Consider the following 13,392-nt stretch of genomic DNA (forward strand, 5'->3'; position numbering starts at 1 on the left):
ATCAATGTAGGAATGAACCAAAAATGTGTTTGTTAGAACAGGTGATAGGATCCAGCTTTCTGCATTTGGTTAGATATTCAGGCCATTTTTTGATGCTTGCTATGTATGTTTAGTAAAAAGTGAACTCATTTATATTGTTACAGGGCTGATGTTTTTTGCATAAGCCCAGACAGACATTTTCTCATCTATTAATGGTCTCCAAGGGGAAAAAAACTGAACAAAAACAAATTAGAAAACCCATAGACATTGCTGCAATTTGTGTGCCTTAAAAGAGCTCTTAAAGCTGTTCTTATTTTCTGTGAATTTTACTTCCTCTTTGATCTTTAACATATCCTTATCTTTTTTTATTCCCCCCAGTGACAAGTTGTTTATCTGTCCTATCCTTCAGTTATCTCTCCCCTCCAGGCTGTTGGTTTTCTCCTTATTTACTTATTGACACTGTGTGCACAACAATCTGGTCTAGTAAGGAGAACTCCCTAAATCCTCTCACACCTGTCGTTTCAGGAGACCTCTGTTTGCAGGTGTGGCGCTTCCCCTGCTGCCCCAGCAGTGTACAGCCACGTCCAACTTTTAACAGAGCTACAAACCACAAATTTTTAAGCTTTATGCTGCTCTGTGAGTGGATGAGATTGCAACTTTCCTAGGAAAAGAGGCCAAAATGTTGTGCAGAATCAGGGCCTGTGTCATGCAGATGAGGTTCCTCCTCTTCTAGCTGCATGAAAGACATTTGTCTTTATAAGCATGTTTTTAACTTCTCCATAGTGCTTACCATATAGGATAGCTGCTAATTGGTAGGCTGGGTAGTTCTTTGCTCCCCCATACTTTCAGATACTGTGCATGAGAAGAAGTAATGGAGTGGAGTGAGTTGTGGGGACAGGGGTGAAGCTGCCCAGGGGCATCAGTCAAGAAAAAGATATAAAGTAGCAGAAGAAAGAGGGAAGACACATAGACTTCAAGTGGGAATCACTTGTCACCTGCAGTGACTGGAAGAAATGCAAGGAATCTTTCTGGAGTGTGGAGGGGAAAAGTTGGAGAAGCACCATGTGGTGCTTTCTATTTGAGAGCTTTCTGGGATGAGATTTTCTTCAGGGCGTGAAATCCTTGTGTTATGTGTATAAGGAAGAAACATTGATGGGATGGTGATGCTCTCTGAAGCTTTGAGTAGTTACACACTCACAGGAGTTTTACTGTAATGAGTCTTGATAGGATTCCTACTCCACGACTTGCTTCATTCTCAGGATAAACTGGAAACGTTCTTGCCAGAAAAAATATTCAACAGCCAGTACATTAAAGGAGGTAAAACTGGTGTCACCCTGTCCAGGGTGTGAAGTTATTAATGTCTGTTGTTTTCCCTGTTATAAATCACTTGATAAAGAGTATTATAATGAATGAGAAGAAGAAGTATCTCAGGCTGGATGTGCAACATGAACGAGTGAGAGCTGCTTACACAATCCCAACTCCTAAATGTAGTATTAATGTCAACAGTTGTTAATTTTATAAATATTTTTTGTAGGATAAAAGGGAAGGGAATACTTAGAGATTTTGTATTAGATTGCTACTGGCTAATATAGTAAAAGACATGTCAAGTTTAAAAATTTTCTGATTAGCAAAAGGAGAATTTACGTGTTATTTACATTATACATCTATGCTTAATACATTCATTGCTGGCTGAGTACATGTGCTTCCTGAATCTCTTCATCTAAAGGTTTTATTGGTAATTTCTTATCTCTTAAGCAGCAATTCTTTATTTAAGTCTCAATTTCTTTCTGTTTTTAAACAAACCTGACATTAATCATCATCAAAAATGCCGTGTGCCAGGCTTTATGTCTTGAACCTGTGCAGCTTATACATTTAATTTCTGCTCTTATGAGAAAGATGTTTTTGATTCTGTGAAGGGTTATTGTTTAGAATCTTCCTCATGAAATGATATTTTATTCAATAATGCCATTGATGATGGCAATATAAATAAGGTGCCAGCTATTTTTACCTCTTATTCTTACTTTCACAATCTCAACATTTTTATAAATGTAATGTCCCATTGAACTTAGATGAATTAACAGAGAATGAGTATGCTTTGCAGTAATATTAAAGGTATTTGTAAGCGATAGTCTTACTGGATTCTTTAAAAAGACCAACATTTCTAATAATTTGGATTATAAAGTTTAGCTTCTCTGTAGATGCAGCTGCCAAAAGTAGTTCAAATTCCATGTTTATGTGGAACGCATCTTTATTAGCAAAGCCTTACTTTAAAGACCTTCTCAAATGTCAGAAGCAAAAGCTGAGGGAAGAAAAGTGCGAGACATTTGCTGACTTTACATGACCTCAGGACCCGACAAGTGAGGACAACCCAGGGATGTGTTGCTGAACTGCCACCTTATAACTGCAGCAGTAGAGCAGCAGAAATTTCATAGGTGCATCTTTTGTGTCTTAAACTTACCCTAATTCTAGTATCTTAATTTCTTTAATTGCATTTGATCAGTTTACACTCCACATTTCTGTGCTGAGATGAATTGGAGTGCTGATGTAGGAATCGTAGAATCATAGAATCATTAAGGTTGAAAAAGACCTCCAAGATCATCATGTCTAACGGTTGGCTGAACACCACCACGTCAGTAAACCAGAGCGCTAAGTGCTGCATCTGGTCATGTCTTGAACCAGGGATGGAGACTCCACCACCCCCCTGGGCAGCCTGATCTAGTACTTAACCCCCTTTTCAGTGAAGAAATTCTTCCTGATGTCCAAGCTGAACCTTCGTGGTGCAGCTTGAGGCCATTTCCTCTTGTGCTGTTGCTAGTTGGCTGGGAAGGTGCTGTTCAAAGTATCCAGAAGGCAGAATTTGCAGCCAGGCTGACATGTGCACTCCAGGGTGGGCAGGCTTCTGGGGTCCTGCCTGAGGTTAGCACTTGTGCTTCGCTGGAATTAATCATGAGAGTAGGAGGAGGAAAATTAATGTCCATGTCCAGATTTCTTCAAATTTTCAGGAGTTAAACTGGACCAATATGTAGTCCTTCTCCCCATTCTAAAATAAATACAAAGCAATGTTTCTGCTTGGAAGTACAATAGTTCTCTTATAGAGCTTTGACTGCTGCTAATATCATAAGGAGGCTTTTATAGATTCTTTGACAACACTCCAAAGGTTTGAAAAGTCTGACTCAGTTTGCTAGCAGAGAATCAGACAATGGAGCAGTCATCTAATTAGGGCATGAAACCAATATTTATGTTTTATACCATTTCTGTAGGTCCTGTTTTAATGTTGTTTGAATTTTTTCCCGGCAGGTGTGATTATTGTCCCAAGTGCTGGTGTTGGTATTGTCCTAGGTGGCTACATTATAAAAAAACTTAAACTTGGTGCAAGAGAGTCTGCAAAGTTGGCTATGATCTGCAGTGGTGTATCTCTGCTGTGCTTTTCGACACTCTTCATTGTTGGATGTGAAAGCATTAATTTAGGGGGAATAAATATACCTTACACAACTGGGTAAGTATCTGTGGCAAACCCAGTTTTTTCCAATAAGCCTGATCTAGAAATGTAAAAAATGCTGATAGCTGATGTACTGAAGAAGCCTCATATTCAAATGAGAATTCAGTGAGTATTGTGATATAAACACATGCTGTTACTGTGTGGCACTTCTTTTTTACATCTGCTTTATAATTAAGGTTACATAGTAACCCACCCTTTTGAGGAGTGGGGAAATGCATTAGAGTGAACTTCAGTGATTGTTGCAGAAAAATAAGAGTAGGATCCTCTCTAGATTACTTAGAATTTAGTTGATGTTTCAAAATATTTTATTATCATGAAAATTGTGAGAATACTAAAGGGATTATAAAAACTATTTCTGAATGGGTTTATTTATTATCACTATAATGGTGTCTTAGATCTGGTGTCTTACAGTCCCTGTTTGAGAGGACAAACCCCAGTGGATGTGCTGTCAACATTATTGGTGCACTTACTAGTTGTATGAATGCCCTCCAGTTCTTGCTGGGTCATCATCAAGACAGTGACCAGATCATGTCTCCTAAAGTTACATTGAAAGTGAAGAAGGCTGTAATGAGAAAAAAGATGTGGATGTAGGAAAGACTTGGGAGTGAGGAATTTAGGCCGTGACATTAGGAAATGCATGGAAGGGCATTTTAAAAAAAATAAGGGGTATTTGGAGGGAAGACAGTGTGCTAAAAGTTCTGAGAGTTTCACTCAGAGGTGATTCCTTGGAAGCCCTATAATGAGCTTTTATTTTTTCTTATTTTGTACATTAAATTTTCCCCAAAATTGCCTTCTTTGTATAGGTTAAAAACAAGAACAGAGTAAGTTTTTGAGGAGTGTGAACCTATCTGAAGCAATGTTTCTCTTTTCTTTTACATCTGAGATGCATCTGCCTTTTATTTGTGACCAGGTACTGGGTATCAGATCCATTTGTTTACCTTCTTTTTAGGGCTCAGCTCTGGACTCTTTTAACATTTTGAAGAGAGTGTAGAAGTGTGGAGCAGGAAAAGAGATGATCAAATGGAGAAAAAATACAGTGTTGCCGTGATCTAGGAAGTGAAAAACAAAGAGTCAAAGTGGGAATCAAGGGAGGAAGAAAATAGACACTGTTTACACCGAGAATGTTTTGCATGGATTGTTTCTGGGTGTTACTACGTTGCTGTCAAACCTTAATCTTAGGGCAAAGAAAACCAGGAACTGAAAATCATGAGCTGATAGAAAACTGGTTTACTCCTTTGTATTCTTAGTATCTAGAGTTAAAGCTCGATGATGGGGGGCTGTCTGTAGCATGGTGATATATCCTCATCTGCGTAGTGGGCTGAAGGAGAGAATAGGGACAGGAAAGAAGTGGGTGGAATGCTTTGAGTGTCCACCTGCTGTTAATGTTTGTGACAGCCTGTAGGTGTAGATGAAAAACTGAAAATTATTAGGAATGAAAATATAAATTCCAGATAACAATTAGTTGATCTGTATGGCAAGTCAGAATGTCCGTGCCTGGCTAATGAGAAAACTGTATCTTTCTGTTGGGGGAAAAAGTCCTATTTGATTCAAATCTGTTTCTAAACTGAAGACACAGCATACTATTGCTATGTAACACATAGCCGTCATGATGGAATTGTAAGAGTATCTAATATTTTTTTTGTCAGTAAGTAATAACATTTGCAATAAATACATAACATGAATTGAAATAGGCATCTATTCACAGGTGGTGTGAAAATCTGCAGTAGCATTACTTCTTTACGTTCATCTAATTGTTCTTATTGAGAAAAGAGGTGAGAAATGGTAATGGCAAAATTCTCACAAGTGTTGATGTTTATAAACTCTTTGAAATGAGTATAAAAATTAATGTAATTAGACTGTGATGTCATGAGAAATTGAGAATTATCAGCATGTTATAAAGCATAGTTCAGGAGTTTCAGCCAGATTTTTTTTAACATGGAGGTCAAATCCAGATTTATTATCAAAATGATAGTAAAAAGGCAGCACTACACATAAATTAATCTTGAATATCTGACATGATAAACATTCTCTTAATCCTCATGGTCAATAATTTGATAGCTTCAAATCATTTACTTAGTAGGCAACTTAGCTCAGACATCAAAGAATGTTATTGTTCATGTAATAAAAAAGCATGCTTTCATTTTGAGGTTTAATAAAACACATACTTCATTCTGTGGTTCCAGTGTAGTGCAGTATACGGACATCAAAGCCAGTTCAAGGCTAGATCAGATAGAAAAAGCAGTACAGCTACACAGTTTGGAATAAATGTACTGCATGATGCTCTACCTTAACACGCCAGTGCTGGGTCTGATGTGTGAACTACCTGCACTGGCAGCAACCCAGAGAGCTCAACTGCATTTGGCAGTGCAGACATACCCTGCAGGATAATCTCTGGACAAATGTGGTTCTTTCTATTGTTGATTTCTTATACATTTAAAAAGTAGGGGGTTTTAATCTGATGAATTGAGCCATAAACCAATACAGAGGAGAAGGACAAGCTGGGTTTCAGTTAACACAGAAGTATGTGCATACCAGTACTCAGAAAAGTAGGCAATGACATTTCGTAATTCAGTATGTTTCATAACTCAGTATTTTTCCAACTATACCAGCTGTGAGGAAGTGGATGGGACCTGGAGGCATGCACAGATTAGAATACATTAGAAAGGATTTTCTGCTGTTTTATGTTGGGAACACACAGTTTTGCTTTTGTTGGTGTGTCATCAGCATTTCTGTTATCAGGAAGATCAAGGGCACCTCTGTATTATACATCTCAGCATTTTAGAATCTGGTGTTCCATGCCCCAGCCTTGTCTCTGAGGGCATGTTTGATATTTGAACGCAGTACAAGGAGCCTTATGTCAAACCATAATATGGCATCCCTTCTCTTGCACCATAACCAGTATCCAGATGGGAAGTCCTGAGTCAGTGAATTGCCTCCTTGTCCAGATGGCTTTTGAATAGCTCCAAGGAGGGAAGCTCTGCAGCCTACCTGGTCAGCACTGTCACTTTCACAGTGAAAAAGTGTTTCCTGGTGTTCATAGGGAACCTTCTGTATTTCAGTTTGTGACCATTACCTCTGGTCCTGGTACTGGGCACCACTGAAAAGAGCCTGGCTCTGTCCTCTTTGTACCCTCCCTTCAGGTATTTATGGGCATTGATGAAATCCCCCCGAGCCTTCTCTAGGCTGCACAGTCTCAGCTTTTCCTCAGAAGAGAGATGCTTCAGTTCTTTCATCATCTTAGTGGATATTCACTGGTCTCTCTCTAGTATATCCATATCTCTCTTTTACTGGGGAGCCAGAACTGGACTCAGCACTGCAGGTGTGGCCTCATCAGAGCTGGATAAAGGGGAAATAGCAGAGATCAGCTACTTTGTTTGTTTCAGACCTGTCTCTTCCATCTTTTATGGTATAAGGCAGCTAAAACAAGCTCCATGGGGAGCTTACTCATAGTGACAGATTCCTGGGTTAGTACAGTTCCATCTCTCACATTTCCGATATGTAATGAATCAAAACAGACCCTTTTTGATTGCTTTCTGTTATTTTGGTGCAATTAAGGTGTAGTTACAGGATGTGATTGACTTACTGAGGCATTTCCTATAAAAAAAAATTGTATTCTTCTTCTAGTACCACCAGTTTGAGTTTTTGTATCTATTTCAGTCCAATCAGCCAGTGGGTTCCCTTAACTTGAAGGCAGTGACTAATTGGATCAGAACAATAACACAAAGAAAGATTCCAGCTAACATAGTCAGAGGGTCCCTTGTTTTACAGCTACACAAAAATTGCATCATTGCTTCGATTCCAGCTGCTTGCCAACAAGGAGACTGCAGATCTCTGCCATCCAGAATGTCCTTCAATACCAAACTAAAAGTATTGCTATCAAATTAATATAATCCTTTTTATCATATAGCCCAATGTTAATATTATAGAAATTATGTGGTGATCTCCTTTCCTTTGTATTTTCTTGGTCCTGTGGGTTACTACAGTGATCTGAATAAACATGAATAAAACCATGTGCAAGCCAATTCTTTGTTTAGATGTTACCAAAATATAGTCAGACATGCTTGGTTTGCTTTTTTTTTTAACTGCTTTTCATTTAGATTGTAGCCTCATGGGAAGAGGGTCCACCTTTTTTTTGCCCCAATGTATGTGCATTGACTGCCAGCACGATGAGGTTTCAGTCCGAGTATGTGAAATAACAGATCACAGCTCTAAAAACACCACAGCTCTAAAATAAATCTCACCTTATATTTTCGCTTTTCTTACTTCACTCCTATACCACAAGCCTTCCACAGATTAATAGTTGGAGAGAAGACTAGGATTTAGAAAAAAATGTTAGAAACTAGAGTCCCTTTCATTGTTAGTCATGTCTAATAAAGGTCTTCTCTTTATTAGCTTTACTAGTATTGTGTCATGGAGACACAGAACAGTCTCCTTGAGAAGTGAATAAGTGCAATTTGTCAGATGGGATTCTGGGTTTTGTCCCAGCACACATTTAGCAAACTTGCAGTTCGATCTTATTAATGAAAGGAGTGGCATCATTGTTTGTAATGGAAAGAATAGTTCAGGAAATGCTTCTGTTTGGGGCTGGTTTCTGTCAGTGTGCTCGTGCATGATAGCTGTCCTTGGCAGCTCAGGTGCAGCAGTGTTGGAAGTTGTCAGCATCTGCACCCACTGAAACAAGCAAAGTGGCTGTTTCTCAGACAATCCTGTGTGTATCTAAAGCAGTTGGTGCAGTGAAACTAGAATGCTTTTCCCATGGATCAGCTCATGAGCAGGACTTAGTAGCTTTGGTGCAATTTCCATAAGAGCCTGATCTTTATGACTGATGCAGGTAAATCTGTGATGTGCTGTGCAGTAATTCAGGGATCAATGTTCTGTTTTCCTTTGTGGAGAGTAGGCAGCCTCCCAGTGTCAGAAGGCAGGATTAGCAGAGTACTTTAGTTCAGTTTACTTCTAGAAAAAATACATACCTTCAAGAAAAAACCCAATCCCTTCCTGAAAGAAGTGTTCAAGAAATCTGTTATAATATGTGCTATATGGTAGATCCTATATGATGAAAATGGAGTTATGTAGATATGTGTTAGTAGAGAGTTTCCCATCATTGAAAGAGGAGTGAACAGTGAGTGAATAGAGAAGGTAAAAAGATGAAATCATGAACCTCTTACAACTGTCTTATAATGAACTTTTGGAAATGCAGTTAATATATGATTTTGTGTATTACATGTTCTTGAAAGCATGCAAAAAACCAAGCCTCTTTGTGTTAAAGACATTTGCTCTAAACAACAAAAAGAAATCCCCCACATAAACCTTACACTGATATGCTGAAGTATAAAAGGTGGTGAAAGCTGGAGAGACACAGCATGTAGTAGCTTGTTATTAATTTGAGCATATTTGCTTTGCATATCTGTAAACTTAAGTCTTCTTCTGGGCCAAACAAAAAAATGCCCCTGAGATTAAATTATCACAGTGGTCTCACTTCAGTTCCCAGTTTCATGCTTCTCATTTCTTGCATGCCTGATTTCATTCATCTCTTTTTTTTTAAGCTGATTTCCTAACCTCTGTGTCATGTTAATTCTCAGCAATGCAGCTGAATCGAGTTAGCTACATAAGCAGACCAAGACGGGGAATGGGCTCTCCTGACTGTAGAACAACCCAACTCATCTGCTGCTGGAAGGGTTTTAGGTGATGGAGGGATAAGAGGTCAGAAGAATGTGCCCCACGGGTTGGGATAGGTTGGAGAGGGAAATCCGAGCTGTGCCTTTCCCGGCAGTCTGGCCAGCCCCTGGACCTGTCCCTGTGCAGTGTGGTAAAGCCCTGTTGTCAGCAGGGATGTGGGCGCAAGGGTCTCGCAGGCAGGTCATGGAGTCCCTTCTTACCTCAAATATTCAGGCATTTGGGACATCCAGCTCAGAAAGCAGACTAAGATCTTGTAAAACTCCAAAAATGCTGCCTCTCCTGTTGGTGTGAAAAACTTCTGTCACTGTGCTGCTGAAATCCATATGTTCCTGAGGAATGTTTTGATGATTTGGTGTTTTCCATCGGAGAAAAATTTCTGTTGAGAGATTACTGGAAAAGTCTTGTCTGTTGCTACATGACGTGTTGCTGCATATTGCTTACTGAAATCCAGTGTGATATAGTAAGACAAGTTTCAGCTGATAGCTGAGAAGGCAACATAACCAATATTAGTCTTGGATATTTAATTTCCTGCTCAAGCTGCAATTTGTTGCTAAAAGTGTGCCTTATTTGTTTGTAGCACAAGAAAGACTCTAGTTGGTTAACATCCAATTAGACCATAAAGTGTAAAGTAGCTCCAGGAGATAAATTTGTGAACCTGGTTTGTGTGCTCAGTAGACAATCAATAAATATTTAAAAGCTACATAGTAATATTTAATTGACTGCAAAAGTGCACAGCTGGAAAGACAAGCATATTCAGCAAAAGCAAATAGTAGTATATAAATACAAGAAAACCAGTCAAGTGGAATGCTCTAAGCAGCAGTTGTACTACTTAGTGTCACTGCTGACAGGAGGTGAGATGACAGACAACATGATGACAATTGCTGTGCGAAGAGTGGCTCCCGAGCTGAGCCTGGTCTAGTCAGGTGTAGAAGATGGGAGCAGGAGAACATCCCCTGGTGTCCATGGGGTAGCTGGAATGCAGTAAGTCTGATGTTAGCTGTTTATCTTCACAGTGGTCTTGCTCATGCATCACAGATGCGAAGACGAGATAACAGCAGCCCTTGTGAGGCTCTGCAGCCATGGCAAGCTGTGAGCATGTGTTGTACAGGATCTTGAGGATCCAGATTCCTGTTCAGCTCCTGCCTGGGTGAGGAGGTGCTGAAATTCCCTTGATATCTACTGATCTGCTTAGAGTAGAGGTACTTGAGGTAGTTTTAAACAGCAATGGCCATTGAGCAGTACTGAGAGCAATTAATTCAGTATTACAGTGTGGTGCCTGGTGTGGAGTGGTTGTGCATACCAGTGTAATTTTCCAAGGCAATATTTTAGCTTATGGTGCATGTGCAAACACTCATGCCCCAACAGAACTCAGTACTTAGCTCTATCTGGTTTTGCAGATTCTGCAGGGATCATACTAGCTTTTATTCTCAAAAACTCAGGTCTTCTGGACCGGATTCACATGCACTGCAGGCAGAAATACAATGGAGCCTGCAGCTCTGCTTACCACTCAGGTGTGAAAGGGCAAAGGGCAGAGTCTTCTTCTGTAGTTGGGAATTTTCATACATACATTCTAATTTCTGGAAAAGACCTTTAAATTTCACTCCTGCAACTTCTCCTCTTTATTGCATTCAGTCTTGCATGGATTGCTTCAGTATTCTTTAGAACTGAGTTTTTATATCTAATCAGTGAACTGCTGGATAAATGATGCAGTGGACACTTCATTTGTGAAAAGACTGTCAACTAGTTTAAAAGTATTGGGCAGGAAGATGAAGGAGGGACAGCCTTGTGACACAGAGCTGGGCAAATCCAGCCTTGTGGGAGTGGATCCAGAAGCTGTACCCCTCTGTGGATTGAGACCAGGGATTGTAGCCATGAGCTGCAGCATTTTGCAGTCTCTGAAACACTGGTGAAAGGTAACACATGAAGTATTTAATCTCTCAAACTAACGTAATGACACACTGAAGGGTTCTGATACCACTGTAATAAAACCCACATGATAAAAAATTATCCAAAACTGCCTTCTCAAAGCACCACCTTTCTTCCCTGTTCAACTACTATGCACTTTTAGCTATGGAAAGTCACGAATCCATGCGGATGACAGACTGCATGGCCCTGTCTTCTGAGCTAAACTAGGTCTCTGACATTATGACTGTTGTGGAGAATGTAGAGGAGTGCATTGACTGAAGAAAGCTTTGGGACATGTTTGAAATAATGTGAATTCTTTCCAAAACCCACATTAAGCATATTTTTAACTCTTGAATCTCAGATGTGAGTATCATGCCTTTTCTCAAGGACTACTGAAGTGAAGTAAGCTACTGTTTTTATTTTGGCCAGAGCTCTCCTAGACTAAGCATAGACTCTTGTGAAGTCTTAGGGAGCCATGTTGGTGCAGGTATTTAAACTGCTGTGACTCAAAGATGGGAAGGAAACATTTGAAATATGTCTGAATCCACAAAGCATGTATGTGTGTTTCCCACTGATACCTGCTTTATTAGCATTGGCCACTGTGTTTAACAGTTATTGTGGAGGAGATAAGAACTGCCTGACAGAGTGTTTTTGCTAGGAAGTCAGGAAATTGGTTGCTACAAATATTACTCACCTTGTGTGGTACCCTCTCTCCAGCTGTTTAGCACTTAAAATCCTATTACTCCTAAGTAATAGGAGAAGCTTCACCTGAAAATGCTGATATCAGCTGCTTTTCAGTTTTCAGTGGCTTGGAATCACTTTGTGCAGTGAAGAGGGAGTGTGGGTGCCATGAATTCGGGAGCCATGATTTCTTTACACAGAAAGGGATTTAGGAAACAAGAGCTATGGCCCTTAGCTTCAGCCAACCCCATCACCTGGCAATAGATTGGTATGAATAAGATCATTCAGGTAACTTTTCCATTGCCTTAATGCATTCATGTTGCTGACAGCATTTTAAACCAAGGTGAAATTACAAATGAGATGCAGAAAATTGAACCAGCAATAAACCATGCTGCGGAGTCTTGCTTTACCACTTATTAAAATTAATTTAGCAACCTGAAACAAGTCAGAGAATGTGAAAAGTGTAGTAAAAATAGATTAAAATATAATATGGGCCATTTAAAAAATCTCACTTGTAATTTGGCTGCATAATGACAGCAGCAAATAACTTAGGTTTCAGGGTATGTCTGTATGTATATTGAAGTGGAACAGTTATTTTCTTTTTGGTACCTGAACTAGTGTGTTCAGAAATAGCAAGGATAAAAGATAGTACTTTATTCCTATACCTTCAGGTACCTTCTGGCACAATGCCTTCAGGTAATACTAGCTGTGATTATATTAATTAGTATTAGATGTGGCTTATTGAATTGCAACTACAGGATTTCACTAGAGCAGTAATAGTGAAGAACCTGCTCTTTGGTGTGTACATCTCCTTCAGCTTTGAAATTCCTTTTAGTTCCTTCATTCTATATCACCAAACCCTTCAGGGGAGCACCTAGAAAGTTGAGCTTTGGCCAGATTTTGGGGAATGGTCTAGGGCAAATGGAGCATTGGTTCTTTTACAGACCTTTAGTAAAAGCAGAACAGTGTCCCAGATCTTGAGAGCTTCATAGATTTCACATGTACATATGAATAATATAAGCAATAATTTTTCTAAACAGTTGTTGGTACGTGGGAAGAGATGCCTGTTAGTTCACATTAGTTCACAGAATGCTTACATCTTGTCACTGAGCCTTTCGCTAGTAATCAACAGCTTGGGATAGGCATATAAAATAGCGGTGTCTTGACTCTTAAAGGAAAAAAAAACAGGGGAAAAATACAGCTATTACCTAGGCAAATATGATACAAATTTGAAACTTTATTATTATATCTTTCATTGTGTTTTTAGTTGATGGCAGGAATGACTTTAGTATTCTTCTATATTGTTTAAGTCATGTACATAACCTAGAGTTAATGCAGTTTTTTTCTGATAATCAACTCTTAAGTTCCAGAGTTAATGAGTAGGATGTTTGCTCCCTCTGTACAGGAGGATATGGATGTCTGTGCTTGCTCTACTAGCATGTTCTTTTTTCTTTCTTCAGTCCCACTCTTGCCATGGCCCACAGGAATCTGACTGGAAGCTGTAATGTTAACTGCGGATGTAAGATTCATGAGTACGAGCCTGTCTGTGGATCAGATGGAATAACATATTTTAATCCTTGTCTAGCTGGCTGCATCAGTGGTGGAAACCACAGCACAGGGGTAAGTGCTTCACACCTGCGAGTAACGCCACG

At 39.4% G+C, this 13,392-nt stretch overlaps 1 protein-coding gene across 4 annotated transcripts in view; it reads left to right on the forward strand.

Moving 5' to 3' along the window:
- Positions 1-13,392, forward strand: part of SLCO5A1 (solute carrier organic anion transporter family member 5A1) — a 75,849-nt gene that overhangs the window by 46,681 nt on the left and 15,776 nt on the right. For all 4 annotated transcript variants that reach the window (XR_010429754.1, XM_064651282.1, XM_064651294.1 and 1 more), the window contains 2 exons: positions 3,277-3,475; positions 13,201-13,360. Coding sequence is in view for 3 of the 4 variants with exons in the window: in XM_064651282.1 (XP_064507352.1) it covers positions 3,277-3,475; positions 13,201-13,360 (359 nt within the window). In the remaining variant the exon portion in view is untranslated. The remainder of the gene's footprint in view (positions 1-3,276; positions 3,476-13,200; positions 13,361-13,392) is intronic.

Source organism: Pseudopipra pipra, chromosome 1 (genome assembly GCF_036250125.1).
Source record: "Pseudopipra pipra isolate bDixPip1 chromosome 1, bDixPip1.hap1, whole genome shotgun sequence".
In the NCBI taxonomy this organism is placed as follows: Eukaryota; Metazoa; Chordata; class Aves; order Passeriformes; family Pipridae; genus Pseudopipra; species Pseudopipra pipra.